This window comes from Daucus carota, chromosome 2, assembly GCF_001625215.2.
Source record: "Daucus carota subsp. sativus chromosome 2, DH1 v3.0, whole genome shotgun sequence".
In the NCBI taxonomy this organism is placed as follows: Eukaryota; Viridiplantae; Streptophyta; class Magnoliopsida; order Apiales; family Apiaceae; genus Daucus; species Daucus carota.
The window spans coordinates 42,471,681-42,488,556 of NC_030382.2; the positions used below are offsets into that span (position 1 = coordinate 42,471,681).

Below are 16,876 nucleotides of genomic sequence, written 5' to 3' on the forward strand. Positions count from 1 at the left end.
AGTTTGAATCGAATATGAACCGTGAATCATATTCGGTTATTCGGGTAGGATCATATTATGAAAAATTATATGAGACCGAATCTGAGCGGGTATAGGTGTGCTCGTATCCGGGATCATATATTATACGGGCTTAATTTTTCCGCCAGATTTGGATCGTTTTCAAAACGGATATGAGACATGTATCATATTTTCGAGCCGGATATGAGCCGAGACACCGGATAGTCCGTATCGATTTACAGCTCTAGAAGTAAATAATATCAAGAAGTTAGATTATAATTATAAAAAGGATTTTCACATTATAATGAAATTTATTATATTATATATAATTTATTTTTTTGGAAAGGATTATATATAAATTTTATTTTAGACATGTCAGATCGATTTTTTTAGATGAGGCATTGCAATTTTGCAGCAGCGGCCCATCGGTGATGCTCTTGTAGTCTTGTACGACATCTTCCGCGGTAACTAGGCAGATCTATCCCGGGCCACGTGGCCAACTAATAATAAAGTACTCCAATTTTGTCATAATTTCTGTATTGAATGTTTTTATAATCGTACTCGCCCATGTCAGCCAATAATTTAAGTTCAAAGAATATTATGCACATTTATAAAACTAACTTTTAAAGCTTGTATGATCATCAGAACTTAGTAAGCAAAATTAGTATTTGATAGTAAAACATATGAACAAACCTAAAAATGACTGAAGAAGTTCAGTACTGCATAATTGGCAATAAGAGAAATTAGAAGTCCTGCTACAATATATATAACTATCAGTTATTTTTCTTTCTGCTACAATATATAAATATCAGTTGTTTTTCTCTCTCTATTTGCACTCTCAAGTTTTACCCATATTAGAAAAGTCATGAATATCAAACCAAAACCAAAGAATGACCAAAGAGAAAATAAAAAATATAAATTAACACTTGAACTAAACAAAAGAAGAAATGAAATATGCTTGTTATTTTGCAGCATGAGATTCTTTCATGTTTACAAGTACACCTATATGTTATATTCTCTTTTCCTCACCTTTAGCTGCAGAATGGATTAAACAAAAGTGACCTGAAATTAAACAATTTTATAATTAGAAAATGCAACACTCTATAAGAACATGCACATCCAGCCTCTATATATTTCCTTCATCCCTCAGGCTATAAGGACTCTTCTAGGATCATTAGATGCCAAAGCATCCTGCTCTATATTCTCCTCCCGATTTTCACAAACCTTCTGGCCAACCCGAATATAACAGCCTTTGTTACAAGTCCTCGGTCAAGACTGCAAGCAAGGGCAACTGCCCCACCAACTATTAGAACTTTCTGTATGCTCCTCTTTGAAGGCTTCTCTGCCACATCAAGGGTCTCATCATCCGATGAACTTCTTGTGCCCTCCAAATATCTTAGATAGTCTGCACTGACCTTTGTGTTGATTTGGGCCATGAAAGCACATCGTGAAAGCGCGGCTCCTGATCCTCTCTCTCTCTGGTATGCACGCAAGCCGCGGTCTATCTTTTTAACAGCTCCCCACATACCTTGTCGGACTCCAAGTTTTGCAATTTCCCAAGGTATACCCATGTCTTCATGGTGAAAGAGTAAAACCTCGCAAGAAGTCAGCTGGTCATCCCCTCTCGCCGATTTAACTGGTATATGCAACATGAAGACATGGATCATATTTACTTTAGAGCGCTCTAAACAATGAAGAGTCTAGTTGTCAACATGCAATTCCTTTTATTTTTTCTGGATTCAAATATTAACAAATGAAAAGGTGTCTGATACTAAATAGAACACAACGTAGACAAGACTGCTGAGATACATCACACACACACGTAAAAAAAAAGGGTCTATTTTAATGTGTAAAATAGAATGTATGTATGAAAATTATAGGTTTGAGGAATATGAAGGATTTAAGTGACAAATGATGCAATAAAGTGAGGATTTGATAAAGTTGCTAGTAAAATATATTGGAGTTTTGGAGTTGGGTATGAGCATTCCAATGTACAACAGAAAGATTGGACTTTATTTTAAAGTTGTGGGAATGAAACAAAGGACAGAAGGTCAATTCAGCATAAACAGCACAAAATAGCTTATATGACAATTCATTCAAGTGAAGGCACTGTGATTTTACAAATCACTTCAGAGTCGAATGCACAAATGGTGAATGGATTCCAGTTAAGAATGGCCCATGACTTAATAAAATTCACTTACATGTTTAATATTTGAGCACAAACATGTCATCCTCATTTAATTTGTCACTTTAAAGGTAAAGTCCATATTCCATTTGAAACGGCGTAATCTGATTAATTTATACATAACTGATTGATTATTAGCACCAAATGACAAAGAAACTAGCTCCTCCGTATAAGTGACTGACCCTAGTTCTCTTGCGCCTCCTACCCAGCCACCTTAAATGTCAGTCCTTAAAAGTTCAGTCATCATTTGGTCTACCAAAGTAGAACCATTATCTAAAGATTGATAGAGCACTGCTATGATGGTAGTATAACATGTAATTCAGCCATACTTTGCTGCTTATGTTAGTTTAATATATATATTGTGAGATAATATTGCCAAGAGGCTATTTGCTCTGACAATATCTCCAGGGAAACTACTTTATTGGAGTTGAGGAGCATGTTGCATTAGATTATGGAAATCTAACAAAACATTGTTCCTTTGGTCCTCAGTATGTCCACTACTGCTTTTAATTTGTGAATTCTAATAAATATAATTATGAATTATAAGAACACTATCAGCCTTCTACATATAGAAAGATATATGAATTTACTCGATAGAGATTTATGATTACAATTTACATCCACTGGTTACTTATAAGTCATAACCACCTGTAGAATGTCCTATTTGCTATTACCTATTAACATATGTAATTTGTACACAGTTTTCTTTCAGTTAATTTAGTTTAGCGAATCGTCAGATTGAATGATAAATGGAAACATTTAGTTGGAAATTTTGAATCTATATATCTCACTTTAGCCTAATGTGTCCATTCAAAATATGTTTTATTTGTTGATACTTTTGAATTCAATATCTACTTTTACTAATTAATCTAAAAGGTTGTAGACATTTCGACAGGTCATGTAACTTGTGGAACACAACCACTCTACTCTGATAAACATATCATGCATGTCTTGGTGCACACTTAATACATGAATCCACCAACTTATTAAAGACATCCAATGCATCTAGCCATAGGGCTACAACAAATGGTTATTGGGGAAGTTAAAAACAACTTTTGCGTTACCTGCTCGAATGCACCAACTTGAATAGAATAGATCAACTCGTCTTGGTTTCTTGTGTCTTGGCACTGTGTTGGGCACACCCTGTAAAATGGAGATCATTTGTTGTTTTAAGTTAATAATAGCATGGCTCGGACACAATATTGAAGATGCTACAGAGGTATACTGAATGTTTGAAGAAAACTTATAAAGGAAAGTCACTACAGACACTAAGAAGTAAAAATGGCAAGATTAGAAAGTTTGTTGAAGTGGGGATCGAAAATTAAGTACCTAACATGATTGATTTGTAAGAAATTCACTTTCTTAGAACTAGAACATAATAGCAGAAATGATACTGACTAAAGCACATGCAGTGAATCTTCTGTCTGCTCGAGCATGATTTTTTATATGCAAGCAGTTAGCAAACGACAAATGATGGGGTTGTTATAAACTTATAATGTAACATGTTGATTTTACTCTTCTTGTTGCCCACTTTTATGTTTTAATCAATGAATGCTTTTTTCTCGGGATATTATCTTACATATGCCAATATTCACAATTACTAAGTTCTTTAACTGGCCAGTAAATTCTAAATTTCTGCCATCCGTCCATTACTTGATATTGATACGCTACAAAATCTGAAGCAACAATTATTAAATCATATGAAGTTGCCAAAAAAAGATAATTATAGATTCTGCCAAGGAAATCTTAAATGAAGTTATACAAATTTTTTTATTCCACAAATCATTGAAAATTATGCAATTCCAAGGTTATTCTACAACTTAATCATAATATTCAAAATAATTCAACGGTAGAACCAGTTACGAAAATCAATTTTTTTTTTTTCAAATTTAAGTGTTAAATTAATTATAAAATACATATATCATAGTATTCCACATTAGAATCACATTCTATGTGTATTCTATAATAGATTCTATAATTAAGTCAATGATTCGTGATAGGATGCTACGGAACTCTGTATAAGAGGGTTCTCTCTGGAATGTTGGCCTATATATGTAACTGTGAAGTGAGTTTACCTTGGTAACACAATAGTAAGATCTTCCAGACTCCCATATTCGACGCCCAATAACATATTCTCTATCGCTACAGAAGAAGGGAAACTGCAGCCAAGAAAAATTTATAAAAACAGAAACATAAGCTCGAGTAATTGACCAGATCAATAGTAATAGAAAAGACAAAGTTGTTCCTATCTTGCCTTGCGAACCCATCTAACCACCATGGTACCCGTGGTAGGGCACTCTTCCAAAGTTTCAGCTTCGATGACCATGTCATCCCACTTAAGTCGAAATTCATCATCCCAAAAAAAATCCCTCGCCAATTCAGGGGTTACATCCTCATATACAGTGCGCGAACGATATTGTGGAGGACCAGTCTAATGAAGACATAAACATTTTGTGTGAAGAGTGAAGACATTGGTATCATGTAACAGATAAACAGTAAATGACCCAACATAGATAATTGAAAAGGATACTGGGGTCTACCTCAGGATCTCTCCGCCAAGCTTGATATGTCATGTTTGGTGCAGAACGATCCATCACCTGAAACCAAGCAGGGCCTCCATCTTTTTCCTCAACAATTCGGCATAAATGCTCCAAGTCATCAAGTGTCAAATTCCCTGTACTCTCACTGAACAAATGCAACTGCATCGGTTAGTATTTTCAGTTTTTCACACACTGCAATTCAACTTTTGGAAGAAAATATACAATTAACAACTTCACCCCAATTCTTGCAAAATAACAGATGGAACAGAAAATATACATATACATAGAAATGTTTCACTATGAGTCACCAATTAAGAAACAGTATTACAAATCAATTTCAGAGTATTACTAATCACCAATCTCAGCAAACCAAGTTCTCTAGCTTCTTGTGTGATGACTTGAAATTTATTTGAAATCCCAAATATGATACAAATCACAATATGACATGTTCCGATATTCAAAATAAATTTTAATTTAATTCAAATCCAAGACATTAAATACAAGAATTCGAGATGACATCTCAATTCATATTGTCTGAAATACATCATATGAAATAAATTTGGTGTTCTCAAGCACACTCAAGGCTAAATTAGTTTGTAATTCAACCAACAAACACACATAAAAATCAAAAGTTGATAATAAGGGGAGAGGATATTACCTGCAGTCAGAAGTGGATAAAGAGGCCTGCAGAGATGGATCATCACATTGTCTCTCATCATCAGAAAGGGTCATAAAAGTGGGTAATTGCAGTTTGAATGAACTAAAGTTAATAATAGGGGAGGGCCAAGAATGCTTTGACGAAGACTTCGAAAAGTACTCAACCAAAGTAGGAAAATTTGGTTTCCACACCCACCCAATCAAAACCCCAATGGAAACAGCAACCCCAAAAGGCCCAATCATAGACAAAACCTCCCCAACAACATCAACCACTCTGCTTCTTTCAAAAATCTCCCCCATTGTCACTCAAATCTCAAAAAGATTCACTCTTTACAATACCCACAAGAGAAAGATTCAATCTTTACATTAAAGATTGAATCTTTTCAGTACCCAGTAGAGATGAGTAACAACAGAAGCAGATAAGATCAAGATAAAGATAAACCCATCACAAAAATGATACGGAAATGGACTATATGAGTATAAATTGTGGAGAAAGATGAAGAGGGGTTGTGATGGTGATGAAGAACAAGACAAAGTGGCGATGAGAGCTATAAATGAAATGGATAAGGATGTTATTGATCAAGAGGTTGAGGGGGGCTATTGTTGGATTCTCTTAGCTGCATTTCTTTTGTTTACAAAATTTGTATGTACTGTTTCAGAGGCCCATACTGTTTGGTTGCAGAGGATAAGTGTAATAATGTTCACTGAGTAATATAATATAGCCTAATAATATATGTGACAAATTTGTATAAAATATAGTGTTAAATAATACGCCACAAATAATATAGAAAAAAATTGATTGGAAAAATTAATACATATATATATATATATATATGTGTTATTTATTATTTTTATTTAAATTATAACTAACGAAAAATGACAAGTGTCATTTTATAATATTTTCCAACCAATTTCGGCACATCAAATATTTTTATATGATATATTGAATTTGTTGGGCAGGGTCCACTCAAAATTATACTACCAGCGTGTGTTTGTGACCAGAAAATATTCTTGTTTTGGCTAAGTTGGTAGGGTGATATTAAAATAATGAACCCCAACAACTTAAATTAGCAGGCTGATTCATTCAGATTAAGAGTGTTAGCCTAATAGCTTCCACGTTTATGCTTAAACTTTAATGAATTAATCGGTGACTTGGGTCTCGGCTTGACTTCCTAAAACGGATCTTTAGAGCATCTCCTAGCCGCGGCGGAGGATAAAATGAAGTCAGGATATGCCAAAATGAACAAGAATACTAGTGTCTGGTTACTGGAACACTATTTTTCAAGGTATAGATGCTGTGAAAAAAGCGGATCTTAGTAAGGGCAACTGATCTCTTTAAATTTTATATTTTTAAGTATTATACATATTTTTTGGTTGTAAAATTGAAATTGACCCTCTTTAATTTTATTTCGACCCCTTTTATTTTTTTTTTTACAAAAAAATTGACCTCCTTAACTTTACAGTGAGACCCGCCTCCGGTTGTGAACAGGTTAGATGGCATATGATTTTCAAAACGTTAGATGAATATTTAGTGATCAGATTTACACGTCCAACATTTTTTGTAATGTTTTCCCATCTAGGATTTTAAACACTATGAACCTGTTAAAAAAATTATATTCCTAACCACTAAATATATACAGGTTCATGACTATTCACCGTGACCATTTTTCACCGGTGCACAGCCATACCCTTTTAAATTACATTGCTGGACTTGTCACGCAGCGAACATAATCCGCTATCCCTTGGAGTGTCTTATATCAGCACCACCAAATCTGAGCTCACCACACTATAGGTTTTCATTCCGTTTAAGCCAAGAGGAATAGTCACTCATTTACACAGACTCAATATCTTACATAGAGAATCACAATATACATTCGTCCACTCTGTCAAGATCGAATTTGTAATAAGAATTCTGTTTGCTTTCAAGTTTCAAGCGACAATCTGAAGCAAATACATCAGTTGCTTTGAAATTTTTCATTTTTCCTGTGCTTGAAAAGTGTAATGTGTCACAAAACACATAAAAGTATAAAATTTGTTATAAATGCGTCACCAAACTAGTTGAATATATAAGATCAAGCATGTCATTACAAAATTGAAGCTAGACATGCAGCTTCACTCTTTCCCTCCAAAATTGAAGTCCATTTACGCAGTAAAAACTCAATCTTTCAGTTCATTCTTCCCTCTTTTAGACCTCTGCAAAAACCCAAAACACCTCCATCAAATCCATGCCAGGTATATCCTCCATGGCCTCCATCAAAACCCAACACTTTGCTCCGAACTCGTTGACAATTACACCAATCTAGGCCTCTTCAGTTTGGCCCAACAAGTCTTCTATTCTTGTACCAATCCAAGCCCAACAGTTTATGCCTCTTACATTAGTCATCTTTACAAGTTTGGTGATTTCAACAAAACCCTTTTAGTTTATGAAGAAATGGTCAAGAAGTCTATGTACCCTGATGAAAATGCTTACTGTGTTGTATTGAGGTCCTGTTTGAAACTTTGTGATGTTAAAAATTGGGAAAAGATTCATGTGCATGTTACAAAACTTGGGTTTGATTGTTTTGATTTTGTGAATATTGATGATTATTCATGTAATGCACGTAATGTGCCTGAGAAAATGACTAGTGCTATTGAGTTTTGGAATTCATTGATTTTTGAGGCATGTAAAGGGTGTGAGTTTAGGGAAAGTTTTCGGTTATTTGAGAGAATGAAAATGGAAGGGGTTCGGCCTGATTCGATTACTATTGTGAACCTATTGAGAGCGAGTTATGATACAATGTCGTTGAATGTTGGGAGAATGGTGCATTGTTTGGTTTGTGTGAGTAATTTGAGCGAAGATTTGGCGGTGAATACTGCTTTGCTTACTTTTCATTCAAAGATGGGATGTTTGGAGGTTGCTAGATTGTTGTTTGATCGGACGCCTGGAAAGGATTGTGTTGTGTGGAATTTAATGATATCGGCATATTTGCAAAATGGGTTCCCGGTAGAATCATTGAGGTTGTTACTGGTAATGGTGAGGTCTGGGGTTAGGACTGACTTGTTTACGGCACTAGCTGCCATCTCATCGATTGCTGATTTGAATTCTATTGAAAGAGGTACAGAAATGCATGGTCATGTGATACGAAACGGTTTAGACTATCAGGTTTCTGTTCATAACTCCCTCATTGACATGTACTGCAAATGTGGTGGTTTGGAAAGTGCCAGAAAGGTTTTTGATTTGGTGACAAACAAGACAACAGTCTCATGGAGTTCGATGATTAAAGGATCTTTAAGCCTTGAGCAATTTTCTGAAGCCTTGTCTCTCTTCAGTGAGATGAAACTGGATGGCTATAGAATTGACTTCATAACGGTGATTAACATCTTGCCTGCTTTTGTTAGTATAGGGGCATTAGAGCAAGTAAAGTACTTGTATGGATATTCAGTGAAATGCGGGTTAACTTCATTCCCTTCTGTGAATACAGCATTTCTTGCAAGTTATGCTAAATGTGGATGCATAGATATGGCACAAAAGCTATTTGAGGAAGATCAATTTACCCATAAAGATGTCATAGCGTGGAATTCTATGATTGGTGCATATTCAAAGCATGGCAATTGGCTTCAATGTTATAAGATGTATGCACAATTGAAGCTTATGAATTTGAAGCCAAATCAAGTTACATTTCTTAGTGTCCTGACGGCTTGTGTAAATTCGGGTTCTGTAAAAGAAGGATGGGATTGTTTCAAAGAGATGACCGAAAGGTATGGTTGCCAACCTAAAGAGGAACACTATGCTTGTATGGTAGATCTTCTAGGTCGAGCTGGACGAATCAGGGAAGCATTACAGCTCATAAATTCTATGCATTTTAAGCCAGATGCACGCGTGTGGGGCCCATTGTTAAGTGCTTGTAAGTTACACTCTGACATCGAAGTAGCAGAGTTGGCAGCTGAGAAGCTGATAACAATGGAACCGAAAAATGCTGGGAACTACATATTACTATCCAATATATATGCTGCAGCTGGAAAATGGGATGAAGTAGGCAAGATGAGGGTTTTTCTTAGAGACAGGGGATTAAAGAAAACGCCTGGTTGTAGCTGGCTGGACATAAATGGGAAAAATCATGAATTTCGTGTTGCTGATCAGTTTCATCCACAATCAGATGATATTTATACCATATTAAGAAGTTTAGAACTCGAGACCAAGATAATCATGGGGAGAGAAACTCTAATAAATGATTAAAATGACAATGTATAAGTACAGGAGAACACATCCGGTGCTAAACCAGGAAGCTCAATTTCGGAAAGACTCTGTCATACAAGTTTTCAAGCTGGCAGCTCCTCAATCATCTAGCGGAATGCATAATTTGTGAACAAACATCACAGAAAGGCCATTAAAGATGGAATTAACTATCCTAACCATATATAATTACTAGCGAAGAGTTGGCCAAGAGGCAAGAGCATGCAGCTTCATTCTTCCCAACTGAGTATTTGTTTTGAGATGTGTGTGATCAGTGATTATACTTTTCTGATACTGATAAGTGATAATGGGTGCTATTGCACCTGCCAAGTACAAAAATTACCAAATTTTTTATGTAGTTTTGTTTGCATGTCCAGTTTGTCATCAAGAACACTGTATTAGTTGGAATTTGCAGGTTATACAATGACAATCTGCACACTTTTATGCGGGTCACCTGAAACTTGCAGAGCTTTAAGCACTGTACTCGATTAGTTCAATTACATGCGGCAAAAACTAAAAGATCACTTGTTACTTGTTAGTATTACATAGATAATAGATGCAACTTAAAACAAACTATACATACTTTCGGCCGCCTTTGACTTGAGCTAAAAAAAATTATCTACGTGTGAGAAGTTATTTAAATTGAAAAATAATTTTTAATTTTTATCATTTAAATAATATTTTGGTATTAACACCTTAGCTGGCATAAGAATTATTAGTATAAATATAAATATTATAAATTCACCTTTAAATTGGCCATTTATATTTTTGTAAAATCAAGTGTTTTAAAAAAAAATAAATTATGAATAAGTGAGCATTGTACACATACTATTATGATTTTAAGACTGTTACACGTTTAATTATCACATTTTGTATGTGAATTGATGTTTGTTGTCCAATTTTATCAGTGATTAATTTGATATCATTAAATAATTATAATGACTAGAATGAGACCCAGATTTTGACCTTAATAATAAATTTGATGACCAATTGTATAATTTTTTCTTCAAATGATCATCTAAATTTATATAAAAAGAGTGTAAATTACAAAAATCAAAGTTACTCTGTCATTTTTTATTATAATATTAATATTAAAATTAAAAAATATATAATAAAAGGATTTCTTATATATATATTTTTTAAAAACATAAAAAAAAAATAAAATATGCCCCCTTCAATTACAACACAAGACTCAAGAACCCTCTCATACTTGAGAGCTGAGAAGCACATATACACACAAACTCGCGCATAAACTGTCATATTATCCACAACCAAGAACCATGGCTTCCACACTATCCTCAACTATCTATCATCTTCCTCTTACAACTTGCTCAAACAAGAACACCAAAAACAATGCTCTCTCATCTTCACTCTTTTGCAACTCCTCACCCTTGTCTTCAAATTCAAACATAACCCCCAAGTTTCTAAGGGCTAAGCATGTTATTAGCCCTGCAACAACGATCTCTAGACCATTTACTATTAGAGCCATGGCTCCCCCTAAGCCTGGTGGCAAAGCCAAGAAAGGTAGCCCCTTTTTTTAAAATTTCAATTTTTTTTTATGTATGGCGTTAAATTTCATTTGGGTCTTTTTTTGTTTTGTGTATTTATGAATCTTTATGTTTGTTATGCTTTAAGAACCACATTGCTTGTTTGTGTACTCTGCCTTTTCGGTTGAGCTTCTTATGTTCTGGTTGGAATGGGGAGGGAATTATATTGAACATTGTGGACTAAATTGAATGTGAAAGAAAAGGATTAAGAGTGAAGGAAATGAGAAAGTGTAAATCTTTATTGATAAGGTTTGTGCAGAGTTTGAGTAGAAGTAGAAATGAAGCATTTGTTGAAACGAATTTTGTAGGTTGAGGGTCTACTTTTAATTTGTATAAATAGAATGGATGAAGGGATACATATTATAAATCCTATCCTTATCTTCAGAATAGTAGTATCTTTTATTTCATTCCCTTTAATCAAACAGAACATTGGTTCGTCATGCTCTTGGAGTGTTATTTTGTGTCTGTCGGAAGTTGATAGTTGGTTGTGGAAGAAGATGCTATTAACACATAGGCATGGTTGGAACCCTTCTCCCAAGAACTTGAGATGTTGGGAGAGTGGCAACTTAACATGATATGGAGCTCTTTTAATCTGTAGTGTTCACTAGACACGATATAGTATCTAGCGGTCTTGATTTCGAATGCCCAATATCTCAGTATTCTCAAAATTTAATTATGACTCTAAGGTTGAATGTTCTCATAATGAAGAACTTATTGAGATCCACTCTTCGATATAAAAGAATAAGCTTCCGATGTGAGAGAGCGTATTAACATATAAGATGATAATACACTATGCCTCTCTTTTTGCGTACATATTTTTCGCTCTCCTTTGTATACATGTTTAGCCCTTCTCCTAAAACTTTAAGGTTATAAAAGAGTTTGTAACTGAACATTGTGGAACAGTTTGGGCTCTGGTTAATAAGTGTGAGGGCAAGCCTCAGCCAGCAATTTGAATCGTGAATTTAATTTAGGTACCATGTATTATCAGTTCCACTAATTATGTTTGTTTTTGGTATCTACTGCAGTGACGGGAATGATAAAGCTAGCACTGGAGGCTGGGAAAGCTACTCCTGCTCCTCCAGTCGGGCCAGCACTTGGTTCTAAAGGTGTTAACATCATGGCATTCTGTAAAGATTACAATGCTAGGACTGCTGACAAAGCTGGCTATATCATTCCTGTTGAAATTACGGTTTACGATGTGAGTTTCTTGTGTTATTTTGCTATATTCTCTTTCTTGTTAGTCTTACATCTACAGAATTTTGACTGTTGTTGTCTTAGTTCTATTTTGTTGTTCCTTCTGATTTGTCGATGTAGCATCAGTTCACTTGTGCATTTTTTTTATATGAAGTTCTCTATATACTAGAAGTTATAACTCCATGATATCAAAAAAATGTATATATGTAAGTTGATTTTACTCTTTCATTCGTACAGATCTTGTCCCATTCATATTTTTAATTCAATTTGAAAAAAATTAGGGGTTTTAACTCGTTGGCCATGTTTGCTTCAATGGTTCTAATTCCTTTGATTATTACCTCATTTCAAAAGTAAAGGATCATAATCCCATTAGTTCACATTTTAATCATTGTTTTAGTTCATTTCCATGGGATTATAATGCCTTGTTAGAGAAGGTATTATAATCCCAAAGAATGAATCCAAAAGATGATTGCAACATAATGCCATGGAATTATAATCCTTTAAATTTAGGGAAAGTAATTTAGTTGTCATGGGATTATAATCCTTGCTTTTGGCATAGCGGGCCCCCAGCGGGAGGCTCGCACGACGGGCTATTAGCTCAGTGATAGAGCGCGCCCCTGATAATTGCGTCGTTGTGCCTGGGCTGTGAGGGCTCTCAGCCACATCGATGCCTGACCCTGAGATGTGGATCATCCAAGGCACATTAGCATGGCGTACTCCTCCTGTTCGAACCGGGGTTTGAAACCAAACTTCTCCTCAGGAGGATAGATGGGGCTTGGACAAAGATGTCCATTGGATCAAATGGTGTGAATGACTAACTTTCCAAAATTATTATGAACCAAAATTTGGATTTAGAAGTCCATTTTCCTGTTCTGCTGGTGCTTGAAACAAGTCTGTCCCTCACTTCATCCAGTCTTCCAAGAATGCTTTAAAAAGCTTAAAGTAATTCGGCCAAGTGCCGGCATGCACTTTAAAAATCCCATTGCAAGCTCTAAGGATGAATTTATAGGAGATCATATTGATTTAGTTGTAGCGAAATAACTGTTGATACTTTAATCGAAAGGACAATCCAGTCTCAGAGATATATGCAAGTTGTAGTAATTTTCAAGGTTATGTTTTTTAAGCACTCTCTAGAGGCTTGAAATATTGGATCCTGTATTACTTTTCATGAGCCATAGATCTGTTTTGACAAGGTCACTTTGCAAACCAGCTGGCTGGCGAAAGCTACTTGCCCATCCTGCAAGAGCCCAAGCGTATTCCTGCATTACATGCAACAAATTAAGTGTTTTAAACTTTCTAAAAACTCTAGTAGGAGTGAGAAACCAGCTTCATAAGATAAAGTAACACATTTTTGTAACTAAATTAGTACTGCCAGGAACACTTTTCACTTTTTTCCAGAGTTTTAGGCAGACAAATTTGACATGCTTTCAGTCTTCACCACTCACCTGTCTCATTATAGGTGCGAGATCTATTCGATAAATAGTACTAAGAGCTTAATGAGAAAATTTAACCCAGTCTCTGCGTCATGTACACTTCAGCAAACATACACTCCTTTTTTGAATGTTTTCGTAATTGCTTTTTAATATTTCAGGACAGAAGTTTTACTTTCATCTTGAAAACTCCACCTGCTTCAGTACTTCTGCTTAAAGCTGCAGGTATGATCAATTGTCCATTGTGTATATTTTTAGTTTTATACCTTAAAAGTTTCGTAGTTTTACGATATTAAGCATTTTTTGAATAAATTAGAAATAATGTACTTTTATGTTTTTTTATCTACCAGTCACTACATTTTCACACGTTGAGTTTGGTAATCTAGTTGAGGTCTTTCGTGCAATTTGTGGAAACCATTATAGAGTTTTATCACGGGCTTACATTGATGAGATTGATCAATGTATTATGGCTGCTCTAGAGTTTTATCATGGACGTACAATGATCAATCCAATGCAAATAGCGTCCCACTATATATCTATGCTTTCAAGACTTAACAAATTAGACTCCATCCAAATTCATCCGTGGCAATCAAATTTGAATATGGAATGAGTACATCTGACACTTAGGAAAAACAACAATAGTTAATCAGCTACAGCTATAAAATAGGAACCACATACTGTACCTCTGCACCTCCCTCCCTCCCTCCCTGGTACTGCTTCAGTCCAGTTAAGATCTGTATATAGTGCAGTGAAGCCTATCCAGAGATGTTGGATAAAATCAAGAATGTGTACCATGATCATCAAGAAGTAGAAAGCAAAGATGAATATTGCTGGTCTTAAGTTGAAAACTCATTATTTGGATTTGGGCACTGCAAAAGATGTAGGTCGAGTCTCACCTCAACCCAAAACTCATAATTTGGGTTTGGGACGGTTGGCTAAGTAAACTATTTGTTTCCTAATTTTCCTGTCTAGACAATGAACAACTATATGGATTTATTTCGTAGAAGTTATCAGGACGTGAAGCTCTTTTAGGTGAGTGACTCACCTTAGGGTGAAAGTCCATTCTATATGGTGTACACATTTTTTCTCTTAGCATAATAAATTGCTTTGTTTCATATCTCCGCCAATGGACAATTGTTCCATATAATGACACAATGAGCATTGTTGCAAAATACAATCATACAAGTAACTGATTCAAAAATGTAGATGCCAACTGCAGAGTCTCCCAGTCAAGTCTTTATCCTTCTCCTTCAAATAATCTTAGTGAGTGCATTACATATCAGAACAGCCTTAGCAGAGACTTGGGATAGGGATTGTCCCTGCTTTTGTGTTTAGCCATTTGCATCTTTTTTAAGCATTTTTACTTTTGGAATTATTGTTGCGGTTCAGTAATTTGTGTTATAAATCACTTGAGGTAAGATGTTACAACCACTATATAAGAGGGAAAAATTAAAATCCTTCTTACATGAAATACATGCCATTAGGCATAAATCCGACCTTCATATGCTTTGGTCAACAAATTACGAAAACAGAAAGTGCCTAACATCTGCAGACCTTTGGTGGAATCGTTATGGGAAAATGCTGGCTTATATCATTCCATCACTGTAAATTTAGAATCCTAACCTGCTTTTGTACTAACATGCAATACCTATGCAGCTGCCAAGTCTTTTTCAGAAAATAGTGATGATATATATTAATTTTTGGCCTTGTCTTTTGAAGAGATAAAGGTGATACAGCTTGAAATTGCAGTGTCTACATTTTTCTCATGTACTTAATTATAGTTGTATTTGGTCTTTTTTACTTATTTAGCAATAGAAGTCAATAAACAATCACTATATTATCTTTATCTTCTTTTTCCGGTAGTTAAATTATCTTAATCTTATCATTTGAAAATTTTAAGATGAGACAACTGTAGTCGTAGAGCAACTGTAGTCTTGGTTAAACGATGTAATTATTATTGTTTCCTGACTACCCGCGTAAGAAAGTTTTAATGCAATCTTATTGAGCTGATTCATAGAGCTAAACAATCTTGCAGGAGCGGAGAAAGGCTCAAAAGACCCAAAACTAGAGAAAGTCGGGAAAGTCACAGTTGAGCAGTTGCGCACCATTGCAATTGAGAAATTGCCAGACTTGAATTGTTCAAGCATAGAATCTGCAATGAGAATTATAGCCGGGACTGCCGCTAACATGGGCATTGATGTCGATCCTCCCATTCTTACCCCCAAGATCAAGGAACTTGTGTAGCCTCGCTTGTTTCCCTCCTCTCGTCCCCCCACCCAACAATAGCACATTATCATTTTCTTTTGTATGTCCCCTACTTCAGTCTTAGCATAGGTCATTCATCTTCTTCTAGCTTCATTATAAGTTAGATATGCATCAAAGTGAGTGATGTGGAGAATGTTGAGCCCTGATTGATTTTTAGAAGTCCAGTTGATGTTGATATATGCTATCGAATTCACATGGCTGTCAATCTGTTTTGTGGTCACTGAGATGTAAAAGTGGATGCATATATACAATTATTGTAAAAAACCAACACAAATAATTCAGCCATCATCTTCATCTTTTTTATGCACAAGTAAAATTGGTGTAGAACATGAACCACAACTATCAGTTTCTTTCAACAACATCATCATTGCAATATATGTGTAGTTGTGTGCATCATCTGGGTTTCTCTCTGTCTATGGTTCAGCTAGATATCACTCCCTCTGTTTATTTGGTGAGCTAGATATCACTCCTTTTGTTTATTTGCTACTTTGACTTTTAGCACAAAATTTTAGGTGAGTTGACTGGATAATAAAAATTATTAATTTATTATTTTTAGTTGAACTTTTTTAATGAATTAAAATTTTGTTACATATTTTTATTCAGAAAAATAAAAAATTTAACTACGCTCACAACACTTAAAAATATGTGTTACAAGTCAGGACATAATATGAAAAAAAATCATAACTAAATTCAAAGCATCATATGAAAAAAAAAACAGAGCGAAAGAACAAAATTATAAGTAGGTGCAAATATAGGGTCGTCTAAGAGCAACTCCAATGGTGCCTATTCTGAACCCCTAAAGTATAATATATTAATGGTTACTTAAAATATAGGTAGGCAAAAAGTTG

General features: G+C 35.0%; 3 protein-coding genes across 3 annotated transcripts; 2 read left to right on the plus strand and 1 right to left on the minus strand.

Annotated features, from left to right (window-relative positions):
• Positions 1-929: 929 nt before the first annotated feature.
• LOC108209717 (uncharacterized) lies at positions 930-6,044 on the minus strand. Its single transcript, XM_017380777.2, has 6 exons — positions 5,381-6,044; positions 4,723-4,867; positions 4,437-4,613; positions 4,258-4,341; positions 3,247-3,325; positions 930-1,633 (listed from the first exon to the last, which is right to left on the minus strand). Exons 1-6 carry the CDS (start codon positions 5,677-5,679, stop codon positions 1,194-1,196), a joined length of 1,224 nt encoding a protein of 407 aa, XP_017236266.1. The 5' UTR covers positions 5,680-6,044; the 3' UTR covers positions 930-1,193.
• Positions 6,045-7,810: 1,766 nt separating this feature from the next.
• LOC108208176 (pentatricopeptide repeat-containing protein At4g19191, mitochondrial) lies at positions 7,811-9,595 on the plus strand. The gene has a single exon (XM_017378679.2). It carries the CDS (start codon positions 7,811-7,813, stop codon positions 9,593-9,595), a length of 1,785 nt encoding a protein of 594 aa, XP_017234168.2.
• Positions 9,596-10,784: 1,189 nt separating this feature from the next.
• Positions 10,785-16,316, plus strand: LOC108206023 (large ribosomal subunit protein uL11c). Its single transcript, XM_017376183.2, has 4 exons — positions 10,785-11,116; positions 12,165-12,337; positions 13,925-13,988; positions 15,799-16,316. Exons 1-4 carry the CDS (start codon positions 10,873-10,875, stop codon positions 16,005-16,007), a joined length of 690 nt encoding a protein of 229 aa, XP_017231672.1. The 5' UTR covers positions 10,785-10,872; the 3' UTR covers positions 16,008-16,316.
• Positions 16,317-16,876: the final 560 nt, after the last annotated feature.

Coding starts and splice junctions, on each gene's coding strand:
- LOC108209717 (XM_017380777.2), bottom strand. CDS start 5,679: ATGGGGGAGATTTTTGAAAGAAGCAGAGTGGTTGATGTTGTTGGGGAG. Junction 3,326..4,257: donor CTTACTATTGTGTTACCAAG/GTAAACTCACTT, acceptor TCCATTTTACAG/GGTGTGCCCAACACAGTGCC. Junction 1,634..3,246: donor AAGTTGGTGCATTCGAGCAG/GTAACGCAAAAG, acceptor TGCATATACCAG/TTAAATCGGCGAGAGGGGAT.
- LOC108208176 (XM_017378679.2), top strand. CDS start 7,811: ATGGTCAAGAAGTCTATGTACCCTGATGAAAATGCTTACTGTGTTGTA.
- LOC108206023 (XM_017376183.2), top strand. CDS start 10,873: ATGGCTTCCACACTATCCTCAACTATCTATCATCTTCCTCTTACAACT. Junction 11,117..12,164: donor TGGTGGCAAAGCCAAGAAAG/GTAGCCCCTTTT, acceptor TATCTACTGCAG/TGACGGGAATGATAAAGCTA. Junction 12,338..13,924: donor TTGAAATTACGGTTTACGAT/GTGAGTTTCTTG, acceptor TTAATATTTCAG/GACAGAAGTTTTACTTTCAT.